Source organism: Mastomys coucha, unplaced genomic scaffold, assembly GCF_008632895.1.
Source record: "Mastomys coucha isolate ucsf_1 unplaced genomic scaffold, UCSF_Mcou_1 pScaffold12, whole genome shotgun sequence".
NCBI classification, from domain to species: Eukaryota; Metazoa; Chordata; class Mammalia; order Rodentia; family Muridae; genus Mastomys; species Mastomys coucha.
In genome coordinates this window covers 14,467,239-14,488,447 of record NW_022196894.1, presented here as the reverse complement: position 1 = coordinate 14,488,447, position 21,209 = coordinate 14,467,239, and the positions used below count along the sequence as shown (strand labels likewise).

The following is a 21,209-nucleotide window of genomic DNA, read 5'->3' as shown; positions in this document are numbered from 1 at the left end:
AACTCTAAATTCAGGGAATCTAGTGGTGTTTTCTGTCATCGGTGGGTACCTATGCATATGTGGCATACATAAATACAGATAACACAGATATCATATATAAAAATGAAGCCTATTGCTCAACTGCTACACTTTTGGGGGCATTTATCACAGAAGAATGAACTTTTATGTGAAAACTCCATGTGCAAACCTTCATAGTTTTATTTATAATAGCCTGAATGTGCTGTCCCTACAGATCTTGCACCGTGTAAACAGTCATGCTAGGACGTATCCATACTGTGGTAAACCCTTTGGCAAATAGAGGGAAGGAACTACTGATGTCACCACCACTGCACCTGGGTTATCAGAAGCTCATATGGATGGGCAAATGCCAATCACCGAGAGTTCATACTTGCCTTTTTTAAAATTATATTTTTGCTGGGCAGTTGTGGGTGCACGATTTTATTCTCAGTACTTGAGAGGCATAGGCAGGTGGATCTCCCTGAGTGTGAGGCTAGCCTGGTCTACAGATCAAGTTCAAGGTAGCCAGGGCTATACAGTGAAAAATCTTGTCTCAAAAAAAATTTTATATATAAATATAAAATATATATATATACACGTTCATACATGTATGTGTGTGTATGTGTCTGTAAAATTTGGTTTTTTGAATTTTTGAGGCAAAGTTTTAGTGTGTGTGTATGTCTATGTGTGTTTATAATTTTTTTTTTATCTGTCAGCCAAGGTGTTAGGTGCAAGGCTAAGTAGCCCTCCTTGGGCTGCCCAAAAGGTGGGAAAGATAGATCCTAGCTTAAGAAGAAGGCCTCTCAGGTGGACTCTTGATTCTATAGCATATTTTTAAAAAATTATCTTTATTTATTTGGGGGGAGAGTATACATGCCACAGAGTGTGTGAGGGAGTCAGAATAGAACTTCTGGGAGTTGATGCTCTGAGACCTCAGGTGAGGTGCTAAGGGGAGGCCAAGGGGTACTTGTGTTGGAACTGTTGAGTGTCTCACAATGATGGTGACTGAACCCATCCAGATCTGGTTGTGATCTTGTAATTTTAAACAGTGTTATCACTGGGCTAAATATACAAAAGAGTTCTGCTATTTTTTCTATTACCTTTATTTAAATACAGTTATTATTAACATAGTTTGCTCATTCAAAACTCACCTCACTATTAGTGGTTTTTTTGTATGTTCTCAAGTTTACAGCTGTCATCCTAATTCATTCTAGAACATTGTCACCACGGTAGCTCAAGCATGGAAGTAGCTCAAATGTTTATCAACTGATGAGTGAATAGATCAAATGTGGGAGTACAGTAGAATGTCATTTAGCAATAAAAATGCCAATGAAGCTAGTACCCTTCCACAGTCTGAGTGTACTTCATAGATGCTATCCAAGCAAAGGGAGTTCATACATGCTCTCTGATGCTGCTGTGTGCAGTGCTCAGATAGCCATACCCTTAGATAACAGTATATCACTGCTTTCCAGAGGCTGGGTACCTTTGGCCTATCCAAAAGACTCACATAGCCCTTTTCTATTTGATTGTTAGAGAGTAATTCATGATGGTAAATTCCACAATCAGCACAAACAACTCTTCCTGCTTGACCTGTCTCCCTCTAGTACTGTGTTTAGCCGCCAGAGATAGCTTTGTCAGTAGGCAATGGCTGTTGCTGCCTCCCTTGTCATGTTGCTCTGGGACACCTGCAAGGTGGCACAGCCTAAGTCTGGATGCCCTCTCCAGCTCAGCTGCAGCTCCAACAAGTGGCATTGCAGCAGCAACAACAACAGCAGCAGCAGCAGCAGTTCCAGCAACAGCAGGCAGCACTGCAGCAGCAACAGCAACAGCAGCAACAGCAGCAACAGCAGTTCCAGGCACAACAGAATGCCATGCAGCAACAGTTCCAAGCAGTAGTGCAGCAGCAGCAGCTCCAGCAACAACAGCAGCAGCAGCAGCACCTGATTAAGTTGCATCATCAAAGCCAGCAACAACAGGTACCAAGTTCTCTTGTCACTACTATACTGGGCCTTAGTCCTATAGTCCTTGAGCCTGGGAACAAGTGTCACCCAAGGTATTAGGTACAAGGCAAAGCTAGCCCTTCTCCTTGGGCTCCCTCTCCCCCTCCCTCTCAGAATGGGCTGAGTAGATCCTAGCTTAGCAGGAAGGGCTCTCAGGTGGTCTCTTGATTCTGTAGCGCAGACCCTCTCTATATGTAGCAGGTCAGTACAAATAAGGGAGGCAAATACTCTAAGACTCGGGATGCTTGAGTTGTGCTCCTGGCACATTCTTTTGAGGACACATACAACTCCTCTTTTGTTTCTTTTTCTTTTTTTTTTTTTTTTTTTTTTTTTTTTTTTTTTTTTTTTTTTTTTTTTTTTTTTTTTTTTTTTTTTTTTTTTTTTTTTTTTTTGAGACAGGGTTTCTCTGTGTAGTCCTGGGACTCACTCTGTAGACCAGGCTGGCCTCGAACTCAGAAATCTGCCTGTCTCTGCCTCCCAAGTGCTGGGATTAAAGACGTGTGCCACCACCACCCAGGTCCTCCTTTGTTTTTTACTTGGTGTCAAAATCAAAAATTACTAGTAGGGCAGTCGTATGCCACACTAGAAGTGCTGATGGTCAGAAGTTGTTTGATCCTCCTGTGTTTTGCAAGCAGAATCTAGACATGTTCACATCCATTTTTCTAGCAAGTGTTGATTGAAGAAAAAAAGCCCAAGGAAACTTCCTCCATCTTTTGGCCTCCTCTGGTTTGGAATCTCCTTTTCCCATGCTAGCTGCTGATCTTTAGCTTTGCATGTGTTCCTTATAGCCCATCCTCATGAGGGTCATAGCTCTGACCACTGCTGACTACTCCAGGAGATAAAGAGCCTTTCTATAGAGGTACATGCATCTGCAGTTGCCTCAACTTCAAGTTTCTATTGTTGGCGTAGAGGACTCTGAGTTCTGAATATGCCATCTTCCCTTCCCAATATGAGAGGCCATCAGGCCAGTCTCCATGGAGGATGTGCTTATTTCACGTCCCCAGGCTTTTGGGGTCAAGGCTAGCACCCCAGGGGTGGAAATGGTCACTGTTATTATTTTGTCTTTAGATACAACAGCAGCAACTGCAGAGGATGGCACAGTTGCAGCTGCAGCAACAGCAACAGCAGCAGCAACAGCAGGCTTTGCAGGCCCAGCCCCCAATGCAGCAGCCATCAATGCAGCAGCCACAGCCTCCCCCTTCTCAGGCCCTACCCCAGCAGCTGTCACAGATGCATCATCCACAGCATCATCAGCCACCACCTCAGGCTCAGCAGTCCCCTGTTGCTCAGAACCAACCACCACAACTCCCACCACAGTCACAGAGCCAGCCTTTGGTGTCACAAGCACAAGCCCTCCCTGGACCGATGCTGTATGCTGCCCAACAGCAGCTGAAATTTGTGAGTACCCAAAGCCTATGGCATAGCAGATGCATGTCTTAAGGTGTTGTGTGTGGTTGGCAGTTTCTTAGACCCTTTGGATATAGGTAGTGTGTCCTTTATGCACGGGTTTCAGGCATCCTTTCCTACGCTGGTCTTATGTAGCTTCATAGCACAAGTAGGTGAGAGAGCATGTGTCCTAGAGCTGTTTCCACATACTAGGGATGTCACATCTTCTAAATTTACATGACTGATTTCAGCAGCATCTGCTGCATGTCTGCTATACACAATTAGGTTAATCTCACTATGTAGAAGGATATGCTGCATCCACCAGCTATTCCATGGGTTTCTTTTTCTGTCGGTACCAGGGAATGACCGTGGGAACTTCGTGCAAACTAAACTTCATAGTAGTTTAAAGTACTAAACATAGTAGACTTCATGTGGTCTACTATGATCTCCAGTCCCAGCCCTTTTAGCCTCATCATTACATTTCTGAAAAACATAGTCATATAAAATTTTATTTCCTACCTCATTGCGCATCTTGATTAAAGTAAGTGTCAAAATATTTACAGAGAATGGAATATTGCCACCAAACTTAGTTACAATAAAAAGCAACAATTTGAGAATCTTCTCTGCTCCCTTGGTTTTTGTGGTCTTTTCTACCTGTGATACGTTAAGGGATGTGGGGACAGACACCTCATCTGAGCTGAAAGTCAGGGTAGAAAGAGGTTGGCTGGGAGGGTTGTGGGCTGCAGGGACAGTCACTGGTACCCAGAAACTTTGTGGACTCCTTGGCAGACTGCCTACCAGGATTGGGCCTGGTAGCTTGGAGATAAGGAGAAGCTCCCAGTGTGGATCTGGCCAAGACCTGCCCTGTCCCTGTAGTGCTATCTCCACATGGTACTCCCATAGAGATGTGTGTTTCCTCTGTCTTCCATCACCTATGGTCATCTTTCTAGCTAAGCCATCTGCTAGCTGACCAGCCTGCTTTCCTTCATGGAGTCTGGGCTCTTGGGGACACTTACAGTCTGAGCAGGCAAGCTGTGCTCAGCTTTGGAAGTTTTTGCTTAGCTCGTGATTGTAGTTGGTGTGCATGGGAGGGCTGTCTTCTTTCTTGCCAGGATTGAGAGAGGTGGGATTTGGCTGATAGGCTGGTGTGGGATATTTCTTATGACCGTTGGTGATTAGGCACAGCATACGGTGTCTTCACAGTCCCATCCTCCATCCCAAGAGGAAGCTACTTGTTCTAAAATAAAAAATTTTTTTTTGGTTGGGTGAGAAGAATTTTCGTGTATGCCACAATTTGAGTGTAGAGTTCAAAGGACAACTTTTCAAGAATCAGTTCTCTCCTGCTACATAGGTCTTAGGGCTCAAGACCCCAGGCTTGGTGGCAGGGACCTTTACCCACTCAACTATGTCAACAGCTCTGTAAGTTCCATTCTTAAAGCTCCCACACAGGTAGTGAGTACTCTGCTCTCTGTGCAGATGGTTCCAAGTTGCTTTTTCCTTCCTCCTTCAAGGTCCGTGCTCCGATGGTGGTCCAGCAGCCGCAAGTGCAGCCCCAGGTGCAGCAGGTACAGCCCCAGGTGCAGCCGCAGGCGGCAGTGCAGACAGCACAGTCTGCCCAGATGGTAGCTCCCGGCGTTCAGGTGAGGGCCTTGGGAGCCCAGGGTTTCCTTAGTTTCTAGCAAGTGCATGTTGGCACATGCATAAAGCTCTTGTGATGAGAGTTCTGGTTGGATTAGAGGTTGATAAGGTATAGGAATCTTCTATCACTTGGACACATGTACACACACACACACACACACACACACACACACACACACACACCCTGAGGCCCTCAGGGTAGTTGTCTCTGCTTGGTCATTGCTAGAACCTATTCGTTGTCTAGTGTGTGTCGTTTCTGTTTTTCCTTGGGTACCCTCATCTTTCCCACATTACAGCACTTGGAGGAAATGCTTTAGAGAGGAAAGCTCCAAAGTTTCATCCTACGTCAGCTTCCCCTGGGGCCTCTGAGCACAGATGGCTGAGCTATAGGGCAGCTCTTTAGAAAGTGACAGGAACAGTAGTAGCTATCTTTTTATGCTCTGGCATGTGCCACAGCAGGCGCATCCTGTGCTTGCTACCTTCAGGAGCTTGGGTGCCATGCAAGGAAAGCATTTACATATAACATCCCTATCACTGACAGTTCATAACCATTCTCTGCATATCAGATGTCAGTGGGATTAACAGCATGCAGGAGGCCTGGGCTAGCTTTTCTTGGTGTCTGAGGAATTGGACATCTAGGGCCCCTGTGATGTGTGTCAAATATATGCTTCATCTTTGTACTGCCATAATTCTTCCCATCAAATGGGCACACTGAGAGTCCTGATTTGGGGCTGAGCTAGGAGCTATGGCAAGGCTCTTGCTGGATCCTATCCAGAGAAAATGCTATGACTACACTGTGTACCCTCAGAAGGCCTGCACTGGCTGGTTCATGAGCCAGGTGAGTTCAGTGTCCAGATGCATGGCAGCATGGGTTAGGTGCTTTAGGATGTGTCAGGCATCATTTTACTCCGTGGAGGAGATTCCCCCAAGTGTCAGACCTGGGATGAGGAAAGATGTTTAATCGGCTGGGTCCAGGGTTCTGGTGCTACCTATATGCTGAGATGTGACCTTGTGTGAAAGCGTACAATGAACTTCCTGTGTGTGGCTTGGGGAAGCTGAATACTTTATGGGATTACTGTCCATTTCCCATCATCACTATGTATCTCAGGCTTCTGGTAACTCCTTCCATTTGTACTATGTAGAGGAGCTGTGGCTTAGAATCAGCACAGTAGTGACATAGTGCCTGCCCTGATGATGGAAGCCAGTTTCTTGATGCTTTATGACCCTCCCTCCACTGACCTGGGACCCTGAAGAGATAAATCTCTACATCACTGGCCAGCCCAGTCAGAAAGGAAGATTGTCCCCTTTCATCCATCTCAGCATTGCACAGCAAGTAGCCATGAAAAGGTTGCCACTGGTTTGCACCTGTTCAGATTGCTTGCTGGCTTCTTGCTGGAGAAAGTATGTATCCTGTTGCTAGCTAGCTTTATTGGTGTCAGCCACCAGAAGCATGTGTCCGTAGTGCTCCACATTGTGGCAAGAATAGGGCTTCCCATAGTTCCTGGCCCTTCTCTGCTCCTGTGGGAGTGTGGCCAGCACAGTCACCTGGAGCACACAGCTTGGTTGTCAGTGTCCCTTCTACCCCAGTGGAGATCAGTGGCAGCTGCAGTAAAACAGGCACAGGTCCTTCCTCATCAGGTGGAACAATGAGAAATTGTCTTACCTGGGAGTGGTTGACGTTTTGGTTTATTTCCTCATGGAGTTGGTTTTTGAGTACTGTGCCATCAGTGTTTTAAGAAGTGTTACCCACTTGCCTCCAGTGCCTTTTTTTGGGCCGAGAGAGAGACAGAGGGAGAGAGAGAGGGAGAGAGAGAGAGAGAGAGAGAGAGAGAGAGAGAGAGAGAGAGAGAGAGAGAGAGAGAGAGAGAGAGAATGAGAGAATTTCTTTACTTCCTCCCTCCCTCCTTCCCCTCTCCCCCCCTCCTGTTTTTTGAGACAGGGTTTTTCTGTGTAGCCCTGGCTGTCCTGGAACGCTCTGTAGACCATGCTGACTTCAAATTCAGAGATCCACCTGCCTCTGCCTCCCAAGTACTGGGATTAAAGGCATCTGTTACCATGCCTGGTTCGTGTGTTTCTAAAGCATTGTGCTTCTCAGCCCAGACCTGATGATGCCTTAGGAGTCAGGCCTCCCACAGCTTTCTCTTTCTTTTTGAGATTAATATAATTATATTACTCCCATGCCTTTCTTTCCACTCTCCTTCAAATTCGTGACCTTTTTTCACTTAATTGTTACTCTGTGTGTGTGTGTGTGTGTGTGTGTGTGTGTGTGTAAATTTATATATTTCTAAGTATCTCCTGTCTGTATAGTGTTACTTGTATGTATGTATGTTTGTTTGTTTGTTTGTTTTAGGGGATGATCGATTAGTACTGAACAGTTGGTGTGCTCTTCCCTGGGGAAGACTTACCTCTCCTGCTCCCAGTTTTTTTTAGTTGCCTATGTGTAGGGTTGAGGTTTCATAGGCTTTTCCTTGTCCACTTTGACACGTCCATTGGTGTCATCTCGGTCAGTTTACATTTGGGTAGTCATGTGGATGAGTCCTTATGGGTGTATGTTCCTAAGAGACACACTCTCACAGAAAACTCCTTGACCCTTTAGCTGGCTCTTACAATCTTTGTGCTCCATGTTCTGCACTGTTCCCTTAACTTAGGTGAAGGAGAGTTTCACAACTCAGCATATTGATTGGTTGTAGTTTTCTGTAACAATCGCCATTTGTTGCAAAGAGAAAAAAGTTTTTTTAAATGAGGGGCAAGGACTACACTTCACTCGCACTGAGTGGTGGGTTAGGTTTCCAGTACCAGGCGTGATTCCCCTCTTGTTAAGTCCAATTAAAAAACCGTTGCTTGCTACCAAGGGTATGTGGGTCAGTGCTGCACTCTGAGGGTTATCCAGTCATCCTGGTCCTTGATACGGTTCACAGGCATTATAGCTAGGTAGGTCTGTTGGTTGCCTCTCTCCTTTAGAAGGAGTTACATGGTGCCTTCTGGTATCATGAAAACTAGTCCTGAGACAGTAGGGGCATTCAAGTCAGTTCCAGTTTAGGGATCTGTGGGCTCTGTTTCTAAACTGCATGATATCTTCATAGGGGCTTATTTTCCATCTCTGGTGGGGGTGGGTAACCAAGGGTAACAGCAATAGGCTGTATGTTTGGGAGTCTCTTGGACAGGCCTGGCCAACAACTAAAAGAGGGCTTCTTATGTCTGCTGTTGGGGTTTTGTTATGTGGTTTTTGGGTCTTAGAGCACTACTAGCTCAGATGAGAAAAGTTCATTAAACTGTATGTGTTATTTAATATATGTATGTGTATTTATGGAATTAACTATAGGGGTTTTTTGGTTTTTGTTTGTTTGTTTGTTTGTTTGTTTGAGACAGGGTTTCTCTGTGTAGCCCTGGCTGTCCTGGAACTCACTCCGTAGACCAGGCTGGCCTCAAACTCAGAAATCCACCTGTCTCTGTTCTCAAGCACTGGGATTAAAGACCACCATCGCCCCAGCCCAACTGTAGTTTTTTTTTTATTCTGTATCTTTTTTTTGGTAAATAGTTAATATGATTCTTTGTGGCTTTTTAAGAAATCCTTATTGTTATTTTATTTATCTCCCTCCTCTTTGCTAAAGAGCCCTACCTTTCCCATTCTCCTACCAGATCACTTGTATCCTGCTATCTTATCTACTGTGTCTGTCGTGGCTGTATGGGACTGGTTGGCTAGTCTCATTGCGTTGTTTTAGCAGTGGTGGGCAAAGGAGTGTGGCTGGGTAGCTTGGGCCTGACAAGCTCTTCTGAAGGGAAGGGCCCTGGAATCAGGGTTCTTTGAAATCCAGATTTCCTTAGTGGTCAGGAAAAAAGCTGTAGTAGTCTGATCTGTGAACCTTAACAAAGCTTTGATAACTGCAGAAAATAGAGAGATGTAAGAGAAACACCCAGAGCAGGAGTGGTTTCATTTCAGGTTTCATTTCTCACGTCACTGAAGTTGTATTGTCTATGTACATTGATTTATTTGGACTTGGTCTCCTATAGACCTAGCTGGCTTTTAACTTACTATATAGCTGAGGCTGACCTTGAACTTGTCATCTTCCTTCCTCCACCTACTGAGTATTTTGGATTACAACCATGCACCACCATACTCAGTGTATACAGTAGTAATGGAACAAACCTAGGGCTTCCTTCATTCTAGGCAAGCACTCTGTGGTCTGTGTCCCTAGCCCCTATGCACTTTTATATATGATGTTTTCCATATTAATTGTGTGTTAATGGCTTTCTGTTAAAACTAGGAAAGTCCTGAGATAATGGATGCATAGAGGAAAGGTTTATTTTGGCTCACAGGTGTGGAGGTTTTAGCCCACAGCTGCTTGCCTCCATTGCTATTGGGCCCATAGTGGGGCAGATCATAGTGACAGGGAGCATGTAGTAGATCACAGCTGCCACTCCAGGCAACTGGGACATAAAAAAGAGGAAGGGACCCATATCCTGTAGTAGCTAATTTTCCCATTGCTGTAATAAACTACTCTGACAAAAGAAATGTGAAAAGGAGTTTTTCTGGCTTATAGTTCAAGGTTGCAGAAGCTTGAAGCAGCTGGGCACATTTCATCCACAGTCAAGAAGCAGGGAGCAATCAGGCATGCTGGTGCACACTTTAATCCTAGCACTCCTAGAAGCAGAGGCAGGAAGATTTCTGTGAATCCAAGGCCAGCCTGGTCTATATAGCAAATTACAGACTGCAAAGGCTACATAGTGAAACCTAGTTACAAAGCAAAAGCAGAGAGCAGTGGAATCTGTGTGCAGATTCCATTCTCTTGTTTAGATAGTTGAGGACTCAGCCCATGGAGCTCTGTTACTAACCTCAGTTAAGCTAGTTAAGTATAACTAGTTATTAATAAGCTAGTTAAGTATTCCCTCACAGGTATACTGGAAGCTTGTCTTTTTAGTGATTAGAGACCATTAAGTTGACAACACTATTACTTCTCCACATACTGTCCAAAGTGGAGGCCTTAGCCCCCTACTAAAATTTTGGAATGAGCTCTGAAAGCATTGTTCACAGTGTTGAGGATGTTTAAACTTTGAATGTGGTAAGCAAGTGCTCTACCACGGAGCCTCAGCTCACAGCCAAACTTCTAAGGCTTGTGATTCCAGAATACCCTCTGCAAGCAGAAACTCCTGGGCAGCCTTATTTTGAGTGACTACAATACTTGCTGCTGTTCTCAAGTATTGCCTTGTTTTGGGATCTTGAAGTAATCTTATAAGTGTATGGATACATTCAAGACTGGTTTTTGTAGTTTTCCAGGAGTGAATCACAGTGTGGCTTTGAGGGCCCTTGCACAGTGGCAGCGAGTTATCTAATTAATCAGGAACTCAAAGACCTAGATTAGAATTTCTTACCTTGTGCCCACGTATTCTGTCAGTATGCAGAAACCGCATATTTCAGTTTTGTTCATATGAAATACCACATACCTCAGAATAGGCCACCAGGCAGCTCTGTGAGAGTTGCTGGTGTGGAGGCACTAAGTGGCCAGTTCTTCAGCTTCCTTTCTAGTGAGTATTCTCAGTAGGAGTATTCTTAGAGCCTGTACCAGTGCTAGAGTGACAGATGTGCTGATTTGTGAGGTAATAGTGGCAGGGCTCTTCACCTGGGCTAAGTGTTCTGGAAAGATCATCCAGCTCCGAGATGCTTGTTTCATGTGGCTCGCTTATCTCATTATACTCATGTTTCTGAGAGAGATGAAATCGCCTTCAATGGAATTTTCTGGGGCCCCTCAAAAAAACCAGAAGTATGTCTTTATTTTCCTACACATTGATTGGTCTTTTAACTTTCTGTTCTAGTAATATAAAACTAAGTAATAACTTATAGGTGACAAAAGAATTGTCAGCCAAGTCAGACATTTGTCATGTATGCACATGCAATATATAGCTGACTTAGAAGTGCTCTTTGACCAAACCTTGACCCAGAGGGTCCGTGTCCCTGTGAGCTCTCCTAGATCATTGCCACAGTTGGGAACTGGCCAGGCGCTCTAATGGGCATTAGAGTTCCTTTGCAGGTAGCAATGTATGGAGAGATAGAGAAGAGTCATCTTTGTAAGAGTTGCACTTGGTAGCTGCTCATCTGATCCTGTAAAGATTTTCAATGGTTTTCTCTGGGGTTTCTACCTGGGGGATGGCAAGGGGGGGTTGGTGCGGGGTGGGGGGCGCTTTCTTTGTCAGAAGTTATTCATAAAAAAAACTAATCAGGGCCTGGAGAGACTGCAGTGTTTAAAAGCACTGGCTGCACCAGGAGGTTGGTGGTGCATGACTTTAATCCCAGTACTCTGGAGACAGGGTCAGTTGAATCTCTGTGAATTCAAGACCATCCTGGTCTATAGAGTGAGTTCCAGGTCAGCCAGGACTGTTACACAGAGAAAGAACAAATTAAAGAAAGAAAAGAAAAGCACTAGCTACTTTTAAGGACCTGTGTTGTGGCTTACAGCCATGTGTAACTCTCTCTTCCATCCTCCAAGGACACTGCATGTTCATGGTGCACAGACATACATGCAGGGAAAACACTCATGCACAGGAAGTAAAAATAAGTCTTTAAAAATAAAATAAATAAAGCTGTAAAGACAGCTTAGAAGTTAAGAGCACTTGTTGCTCTTCCAGAGGATGTAGATTCAGTTCCCAGCAACCACATGATGGCTCACAACTGTCTGTAAGTCCAGTTTCATGGGATCCAATGTCCTCTTCTGACCTCTGCAGCTACCTGGCATGTATATGGTACATATACATACATATAGGCAAAACTCATAAACACAAAAGGAATCTCTAAACAGTTTTAAAAAAATAAAATAAATTTTAAAACTAGTTAGAGGGTTCGTAGTATTTCCTTCCTTATGGCTTTTCTTGTTCCTGGAGATGATTTGGCACGGCAGCCAATGGCTGTGAATGGACCTCCCTAAGTGACCCCCAGTTCTATCAAGAACCTTGGAATAAATTATCTTTTATCCCCTCCCCCAGAGTAGACAGAGGGTCCTCAAACATCAGGCCTCTTTGTGTCTGCCTGCCAGTCACCTGTTGGGGAATAGGCTGTTTGAGACAGCACCCCCGGTTTGACAGCTACCACCAGAACCAAGAGGTTTGTTTGTCTGGCTGCAGAAATGGTAAGAGTTGCCCCTTTCTTGGCTCTTAGGATGTTCTCATTGGAGTCTTGTGTGGTGCTCATTGAGTTTGATGAGCCCTCTGTATGAAGGCTCCCCTTTGGGGAGCCTTCTCTCTAGGACACTTTACTGCACAGTTTGAATCTGCAGTAAGATCCCACACTGATAGCCTACCAGGTCTCAATGGTTTTGTTTTTGAACTGGGGTCTTACCATGTTACCCCTGCTTATCTCTTAACTTCCACGCTGAAGTGACCCTCTCACATCTGCTACTAGGTTTTTGATTTGTTTTGGTACATAACCAAAACAAATTTCTGCACCAGGCCATGTCATTTTGTTCCTGTTTGTAACATTCTGAGTGCATGTAGCCCTTGCTTTCCAGGAGTCAGATTGGGCTCCATCCACCACCTCAGAACATAGAGAGGGTAGCCATCTTCAAAGCCGTGACAATGATAGCCTGTCCTTGGCTGTCATGAATCAATAAACAAAAGTTAACCAAGGGAAAGGTCTCTGTTGGTTCTTGAAGCGCCTGACTCTACAGGTGTTTTTATGCCCTGTGGAGAGCCCTTCCTCATTATCGAGGAAGCTCCTTGGGAAAACCCCAGCCTCTGCTACCACCCATCTGCATTCCTCCATACTTCCAGAATACCCAGAAGGCCAGATAGGTCAGTGTGCCTTGGGCTCTTTCCGGGTGCACTCTTAAGAGAATTCAGTGCTTATTAGCAGGCTGCTGCTTCAGTGACACTTGACTTTGTTCTTCATAAGCCTGGCTGACTTGTCCTCTTTTCAAGTTTGTCCCAAGAACTTTGTCTCCTCAAACTGCCACCTGAGCAGTCTGGCTCTGACACTACACAGGCTGTAAGGTCTGTTCTGTCTACAGTTCAGAGGTATGTACAGGACAACCATCACAGGATGCTGACTAGTAGAATAGAAAGGTCTGGCTTACTTTCTTGGTATCTCTAGACTTCTGGTGCTTCCCTGAGTCTGGAGGTGTAGAATGCTCGAACACATTCTCCAGCACCCCCTCCTCCTACACATCTGGGTCATTTGATGGGGCCTTATCTCTGGATTACTCCATGAGGCTGCAAACACCCTCACCTGCCATGCACTGCAGTTCTTGTTGCAATTACCTTGTCTGTTGTCCCTCTATCCTCAAAGATGATTGCTGAAGCCTTGGCCCAAGGCGGGATGCACGTAAGAGCCCGGTTCCCGCCCACCTCCACCATGTCTGCTGGCCCGTCAAGCTCCATCTCTTTGGGCGGACAGCCCACAACACAGGTATTTACAGATCGGGCTTCACATAGGGCTCAGCCCAAAACTTGTGGTTCCTCTGAGCACCCCCATGAAACATACCTTTCATTATCAGTGACTTTCTTCAGGGTGGCTTTCAAAGCAGTAAAGAAATGTTAACTTTATTTGAGGCCAGACCTTGCTGGTGTTTCTTTCTTCTCTCTCTCTCTCTCTCTCTCTCTCTCTCTCTCTCTCTCTCTCTCTCTCTCTCTCTCTCTCTCTCTTTCTCTCTCTCTCTTTCTCTCTCTGTCCCTCTCTCTCCCTCCTTCCCTCCCCACCCCTTCTCTCTCTCTCTCTCTCTCTCTCTCTCTCTCTGTTTTCTTCCTCTCTTTCTTTTCTTTCTTTCTTTCTTTCTTTTTTTTTTGGGGGTTTTGGTTTTGGCTTTTTTGAGACAGAGTTTCTCTGTGGAGCCCTAGATGTCCTAGATCTCACTCTTGAGACAAGACCAACCTTGATCTGCCTTCTGAGTGCTGGGACTAAAGGTGTATGCCACCATGGCCAGGTCTTGCTGTTATATCATGAGGGGCTTTTCCTCTACTTTAAAATTGTCATAGTTTTGTTTTCATGGTAAAATAAAACAGAAGACATAAGCTGGGTGTAGTTGCCTAGCATGCACAAGGCCCTGGGTTTGATCACCAATTTACATGTATAAAATTGAATGTGGCAGTCATTCTAGAACTCCTGAAAAGAGTTTGAAGCCAACCTGGACTATCTGAGACACTATCTCAGAGGAAAATAAACCGTGACTTTTGAGGGCTCTTCTTTCTGATGGTATAGCACTCTGCAGCATCCAGCTTCTCAGGAGCACACACTGCTGTTGAATTGTACTGTCCAGATCAGCTGCCTGGAGGACTGAGTCATTGGCACATAGGACCTGAATAGACTGTGCTCTGTACACTTCAGGACCTCATGGGAATATGTTACCATGGCCCACACCTGTGCATTCATTTGCTTAACAGCATTCCACGTGCCACTCAGTGTTTGAAGATTATGTTATCACAGGGCTCTCTATTTTGAGGCTTTATTGTTTTTAAAAAAAAAAAACCCTGATAGATAAAAGACCTTTAAAATTCCTTTTCCTACACTGGAAAGTGTATCTATGATTCTAGCAGATGGAGTCTTTGCCTTTGTGTGAAGGCCCACAAGCAGGAACTATTCTCTCTGCATAGTCAGACATAGGACACTTGTGTAGCTTTCTTCAATGGAGAGTCCTCTAGTTCAGTACACATTGGATTTACAAGCTTGGGTGGGATAAGCCAGTTAACCGCAAAGAAGATTGGTTTTTGTAGAAACTAAAGGTCCCCAACATTTTGAGGGTATGATGTATGTCAGATCTTGAGCTAGGTTCTTCATGTGTAGAATCTTGTTAGTTCTCACTGTGGCAGATCATAATTCCAGCATTTAGCTACTTTTACAAATGGAAGGGAGCTGGAAGGGAGCATGTTGAGGATCAGAATTCAAAGTCAGACAGTAGGCTTCTCCTAGAAATCCCTCAGCCCTGCTTTTGTTGCTGGTCTGAAAACCTTGCTCTTTCTCCTGACTGACAGGCCTGTCTGTGCATCTTGCCTCCATAGCCTGCGGTGGAGTAGCTTCTGCTCCAGTAGTCAGCTGAGTAGGTCTTCTGCTCTATAGTACTTGCTAAGCCTAGATGGCAAGGAAGTTAGTTAGAGAGGAGGAAACGATCAATGCTAAAAGAAGAGGTACATGGAATTTTTTGGGTCATTCTCAAAGAATGTTGTGGCTTGGTTGATGGAGCAGTCACTGATACATGCCAGCCTAAGTCCTCCCCTGGTAAGTGCTGGCAGGTAGGTAATGTGTCCCTGAATCTTTGGGCTCTGCAGTGAAGACAATTACAGCAGCATCAGGAATCTGAGCTGGGCACTGGCAGCACGAAGATAGACAAGGCTTTGCTGAGCTGGACTTGGATGTTTTTATCTTATTTTATCTTTTGTTTGTTTGGGGGTTTTGTTTTTGTTTTTTTCTTGAGACAGGGTTTCTTTGTGTAGCCCTAGCTGTCCTAGAACTCACTCTGTAAGCCAGGCTGGCTTTAAGATTTCCCCTGCCTCTGCCGCCTGAGTGCTAGTATTAAAGGTATGGACCACCATGCTTGGCTGGGGTTTTTTGTCTGGTTTTTGTTTTGTTTTGTTATAAGCACATTCACTCTTGCTTGTCTACTCAGGGGACAAAGGCCCTGAGAATACTTAAAGGAGAGATATCAGTGGAAAAAGCCCTAGAGTCCCCACTTTTGGCCATACAATATAGCTATCTGATCTCAACCCTTCCTGTGAAGAACTCCCCACTTTGAAAAGGGCTAGGACAGCCCATCCATATTGTCTGTCTGTGATACATGGTGAATGTAAGCAGGCAAGACCATAGCAAGAGTGTTCCTTGATTCTCTGGAGTGGGACTCTGATTCATGCTCAGTTCTGGATCAGGAACAAGGGCAAATGTAAGTGCTAGATTAATGTAGATGGTGAGAGAGAAGCAGAATCCATGGCACCAGCCTATCTGAAGTTCTAGGACTCCTTGGATTACCTTTCTTCCCCAGCTGGGGTTCCCCTGAATTCCCATTTTCTTTGGCTGTCTACCCAGATTCTTGCTTCTGTCCCAGCCATAGTTACAGTTCCCACTGTCTACCTTCACCATTACTGAAGCACTGCTGTTTACGGTGCCTGCCTTTGCTGTCCCTGTGAGCTTCTAGCTCTGTGACCCTGACAAGTGACTTCACTGTGGTCACCAGTGTTCCTGCCTGTAACATGCAAGTGACAGATGGTTTACAAGGTGTGATGGTTTGTATATGCTTGACCCAGGGAGTGGCACTATTAGGAGGTGTGGTCTTGTTAGAGTAGTTGTAGCCTTGTTGGAGTAGGTGTGTCACTGTGAGTGTGGGCTTTTAAGACCCTCACCCTAGCTGCCTGGAAGCCAGTATTCTGTTAGCAGCCTTCAGATGAAGGTGTACAACTCTCAGCTCTGCCTGCATCATGTCTGCCTGGATGTTGCCATACTCCGTTCTTGATGATAATGGACTGAACCTATCTATAAGCCAGCCCCAATTAAATGTTGTCCCTTATAAGAGCTGCCTTGGTCATTGTGTCTGTTCACAGCAGTAAAACCCTAACTAAATTGGTACCAGCATAGTGGAGTATTCCTGTGATAACCTGACCATGTTTTGGGGAGAAAAGACTGTGGAAGGACTTTGGAACAATAGTTAGAAGAGCCATTGGGTGTTAAGAGCTCTGTGAGATGTTCTGTAGAAGCTTGGAAGACAATGTTAAGAACAGTGCAAACAATGGAGGCCTGGCTTGTGAAATTTCAGAGGGAAGATTAAAGACTCTTATCAGGGCCATTGATATTTTGATTGTGAAGCATCTGTGGTTTTTTGGTTAGCTGGGGCTGAAGAATCACCTGTGATTAACAAGATATCAAAACTATTAAAGCAAAACCTTTGCATTCCTGGGACTATTGATGCTGGTTAGCTAGAGCTAAGAAATTAGCAGTGATTAAGAAGAGACCAGCAACATTGAAGTGAAATCTTCTGGGAAGTGTTTTCTGAGAGCCCAAAGAGGCTGTGTTCCAGAGATAGCCAAGGTTGAACCTTGTGTTGCAGCTGGACTTGGTAATGTGTAAGAGTTACCCAGGTGGCACTGGTTTTGAAGGCATGAAGGGGTTATGGAAGGCCATTGGTGAAGGTGCAGCCTCAGTTGCAGTTGATGGCCCAGAACTGAAGGGGTCATGCAAAGGAGTTGAGGCTTGGCACTCTGAAGAGAGCCTATGAGAGGCTATCGGTGAAGCCTAATTCAGCAGAAGACAGCAGTGTTTTGGAGATGCCAGTACCATGAGAGTACCACCAAGAACAGCAGCAGCAGTGGAGTACAGGCCTAGAAGACAAGGTGTGTGCTACAAAGGGCAGAGCTGGAGAAGTTACCTGAACCCTTGGAGGAGCCCAGAAGATTGTGAGTTTGGTTAGCCTTTGATTTTGCTTTTGATTGTGACTGTGCCCTGATATTTTTCCCTCTTGAAGAAAGTCTTAGTGGAGTCCACAGTTAAGAGACTTTGAATTGTAAAAAGTTTTTGAATTTTAAAAGAGATTGGATATTTTAAAGGGATTGAAATTTTAATATGTAAGAATTTGTAAAGACTGTGGGACTTTTAAAGTTATTTAGATCTTGGGGATGAATAAGAAAGTAAGGGTGGAGTCTTAAGAGTAATGTGTTTGTGTGTCAAGTTGACAAGGGGTCAATTGTACTGGCTGGCTTTGAGTCAACTTGACACAAGTTTGAGTTATCACAGAGAAAGGAGCCTCCCTTAAGGAACTGTCTCCATGAGATCCAGCTGTAAGGCATTTTCTCAATTAGTGATCAAGGGAAGAGGGCCCATTGTGGGTGGTGCCATCCCTGGGTTGCTAGTCTTGGGCTGTATAAGAAAGCAAGCTGAGTAAGCCAATAAGTAACATCCGTTCATGGCCTCTGCATCAGCTCCTGCTTTGTGACCTGCTTGAGTTCCAGTCCTGACTTCCTTTGGGAAGTATAAGTTGAATAAACCCTTTCCTCCTCAATTTGCTTCTTGGTCATGGTGTTTTGTGCAGGAATAGAAACCCTGACTAAGACACAAGGGGTCTATCAGAAGCTCTTCCCCTGAGATGAACCACTCTGGCATTTGATAGCAGTTGTGATGTGCCCATACCTGGGCCATAGAATTTGACCTGAGAGAGCACAGCCTCCCTGTAAGAGTTTCCTTCCCTAACAGCAGAAGCCCCAGGAGCCAGCAACTCCCCTCTGGTTCTTCCCCACACCCTTGCTCTTGCTAGGTCACTTCTGTGTAGACATAGTCTTTGGGCTGCTTCTTTGTACCAGGGGTATTTGTGGTGACTTGGACTTGAGCAACCTGGGACTGACTCCTAGAAGGTTCTTCTAGGGCCTGGCATTCCTGATCATAGAGTGAATGGTGCCTTACCTTGGTTTGTTCTTACTGTTCTAAATCTTTCCACTGTCCCCACCATATAGGGCATACCAGCTGACCTGTCCTGGGGTAGCCAAAGAATACCTACATACTGGCTCTTCTTTTGGAAGTCCCAGACCTAGTGAAGTGCTGGTGAGGTTTGCTAGGGCACATGCTGTTTAAGATGGGTCTGGATGGGCCTTGTGTATAAATAGACTACATGCAGTCTGGACTCCAGAGGCCTTGAAGAAGTTTCCAGAGTATGTTAGGGGAAGAGAATCATGACACTGGAGTCCAGACTTAACCCTTTGCCTGGGTCCTGGGATGTTCCCTATATTCTAGGCTTCTCTGTTTCTCATGTTCCATTGATTATTGCTCTTTTGTGTCTTAGACCAATGTAGCATTTCTTGGACACCTGCTTTGACCTCTACTATGTCCTCAACAAGGACAGATGGTATCAAAGTCTGTGTCCTGTGCCCAAGTATGGGTGTTAAAGTGGGACATGAACTGTGAGAATTCTTCCCACTGTATGGTCCTGTTCAGCCCTGCTGCCCTCTTGGTACCTAATGTAGTAGACCTGAACCTTTAACTAGAGCCAAGGAACAGCTGCCAGGGACAGCTTCTACAACCAGTATCAGGTATAGGTAGGCATTTGGAACAGAGAAAGAGAAGGAGTTCCAGGGCCTCTTGGGAACATATAAGGGGCAAGAACCTACTTGCCTCTGGAAGTGGGCCTGGCCATCAGGATAGGACTTAGACACAGCCTTTGTTGGTACCATTTGTAGTCTGTATGAAACTGTATGGTCCTGGGACTTTGGGACACAGGTTGATTCCAAGCAGGTTTTATATTGTGTGTGACATGTGCCTGCCCTGGTATCCTTGGATTCATAGTGCATCCCAGCACCAAAAGTGTGCTTGTGGATAGAAGAGACCTGTACTTTTGTTCATTCAGCCCATCTTGAGCTCCTTCAGTCAGGGTGAATCTGCTAAGAAGAGAGGCTGGCGTGACCACCCCACAGCCAGAGCCTGAACCTACTCTCCTCCCCATAGGCAGTTATGGCATTGTCCCATCCACCTTTTTATTTAAAATATTTTATTTTAATTATGTGTGTATGTGTTTGTGTGTGGAGTGGGGCATGTACACCTGAGGACAGTGCCTACAGAAACCAGAAGGTAGCATTGGGGCCTCTGGAGCTAGAATTATAGATGGATGTGAGCTGCTCCAGGTGGGGTGTGTCATTTTCCTTGTTGGATCTGCGCCTGTTCCCAATTTGAGAAGTGAAGATCCTACTCAGAGATGCTGTGGGAAGATGTGGAGGTTCCCACATGGCACTAGAGCCTGCTGCCTCGGGAGAGGCACCTGATTGACTTGCTCTGTAGAACTGGCTGGCTGCTGAGCCATGAAAGGTAGGCTGAAGGGGTTGCTTGGTACACAGTGACTGTCTGGGGACCTTTGGAGTTGGTATGGCCTCTAGGCTGGCCCAGGATAGCAAGAGGCCAACAGGCAGCTGTCTTTTCCATCTAGAACTGCAATCCTTTCTTTGATGAAAGGTGGGAGTACACACTCTGTCTCTTTGCCTGGTTCTATGCTGTCAGTCGTTGGAATGCTTACAGAAAGCCAGTGCTGCCATTACTAGTGGTGGTGCAGTCAGCCCTGTTGTCTGAAGCACATTGAGAGCAGAGGGCAGGGCGGTGGTGGTGCATGCCTTTAATCCCAGCACGTGGGATTGTGGGAGGCAGAGGCAGGTGGATTTCTGAGTTCGAGGCCAGCCTGGGCTACAGAATGGGTTCTAGGACAGCCAGGGTTTCTACACAGAGAAACCCTGTCATGAAAAACCAAAAAAAAAAAAAAAAAAAAAAAAAAAAAAAAAGAAAGAAAGAAAGAAAGAAAGAAAGAAAGAAAGAGAGAGAGCAGAGGGCAGCCACTGGCTCTGTGGACAGTGCCAGGCCTCTGAAGCTGTAGGTGCTCTGAGCCCAGGGGTCTTTGATACAAGTCATTCACCCCTTCAAGTAAGCTCTGCCAGACAAGACGGGTGCTGTGGAGTCAGTGCAGTACTCATGGGTATGCATGTGGCTCCTTGGGCACCTCACCCCAATGAAGATCAGGTGAGGCACCAACATCTGTACAGCCACAGCCACTTTGACCAAGGCCTTGTCCTTGGAGCTGTCATCCTGTGAGACTCATGAAGGCACTGAACTGAGGAAGACTATCTTCTGGGCTAGCAGGGGAAGCTTTTTACTGACCCTCAGAGAAGAGTTTCCTGGGTGAGGCAGAGTATGACAGAACACAGGCCTTCAGAGGATGACTCCTTCTATACCAGAGCTTGAGAAGCAGGCCGTTACCGTGTCTACACCAGCCCAGAAACCAGCAATCCTTGTGGGCTCCCACCGAGGAGCCAGGCTACCTACCTGGCCTTTCTTTTGCCCCTTGGATACCATGTGTTGTGTGTGCCCTGAGGTGAGGCTTGTGTCTGGGTGAAGGAAATAAGGGTGGATGATATGAGATGTCAGAGCACTGGGGAGTTTGTGCAGGTTGTGTGTGTAGCATGGAGCTGGCTAAGTCTCTCCACTTCCAGGTCAGCCAAAGCAGCCTCACCATGCTGTCCTCACCGTCACCAGGCCAGCAGGTGCAGACCCCGCAGTCAATGCCCCCTCCCCCACAGCCATCCCCACAACCTGGCTCACAGCCCAACTCTAATGTCAGGTAGGTTACTGGGATGCACCTTTCCCCAGGCCTCCTTCACCCCCTTTGACCTTAGGGCTAGCATTGTGTTCTGGTCTCAGACCTGATTTTATTTTATTTTATTTTATTTTATTTTATTTTATTATTATTTTTTTTTTTTTTG

At 45.5% G+C, this 21,209-nt stretch overlaps 1 protein-coding gene and 1 long non-coding RNA gene across 6 annotated transcripts in view; one reads left to right on the top strand and one right to left on the bottom strand.

The window, feature by feature from the left end:
- The window catches only part of Med15 (mediator complex subunit 15), a 74,558-nt gene that overhangs the window by 48,711 nt on the left and 4,638 nt on the right, over nt 1-21,209 (top strand). For 3 of the 5 annotated variants that reach the window (XM_031363300.1, XM_031363298.1, XM_031363295.1), the window contains 5 exons: nt 1,723-1,973; nt 3,066-3,395; nt 4,895-5,023; nt 13,294-13,413; nt 20,940-21,067. In XM_031363300.1, coding sequence (XP_031219160.1) covers nt 1,723-1,973; nt 3,066-3,395; nt 4,895-5,023; nt 13,294-13,413; nt 20,940-21,067 — 958 coding nt within the window. The remainder of the gene's footprint in view (nt 1-1,722; nt 1,974-3,065; nt 3,396-4,894; nt 5,024-13,293; nt 13,414-20,939; nt 21,068-21,209) is intronic. The other 2 variants (XM_031363299.1, XM_031363296.1) reach the window with 1 other exon arrangement.
- Nucleotides 3,879-10,644, bottom strand: LOC116085669. The gene is made up of 3 exons (XR_004116687.1): nt 10,392-10,644; nt 6,685-6,784; nt 3,879-5,106 (listed from the first exon to the last, which is right to left on the bottom strand). It is a non-coding gene; the product is annotated as an uncharacterized LOC116085669 (long non-coding RNA).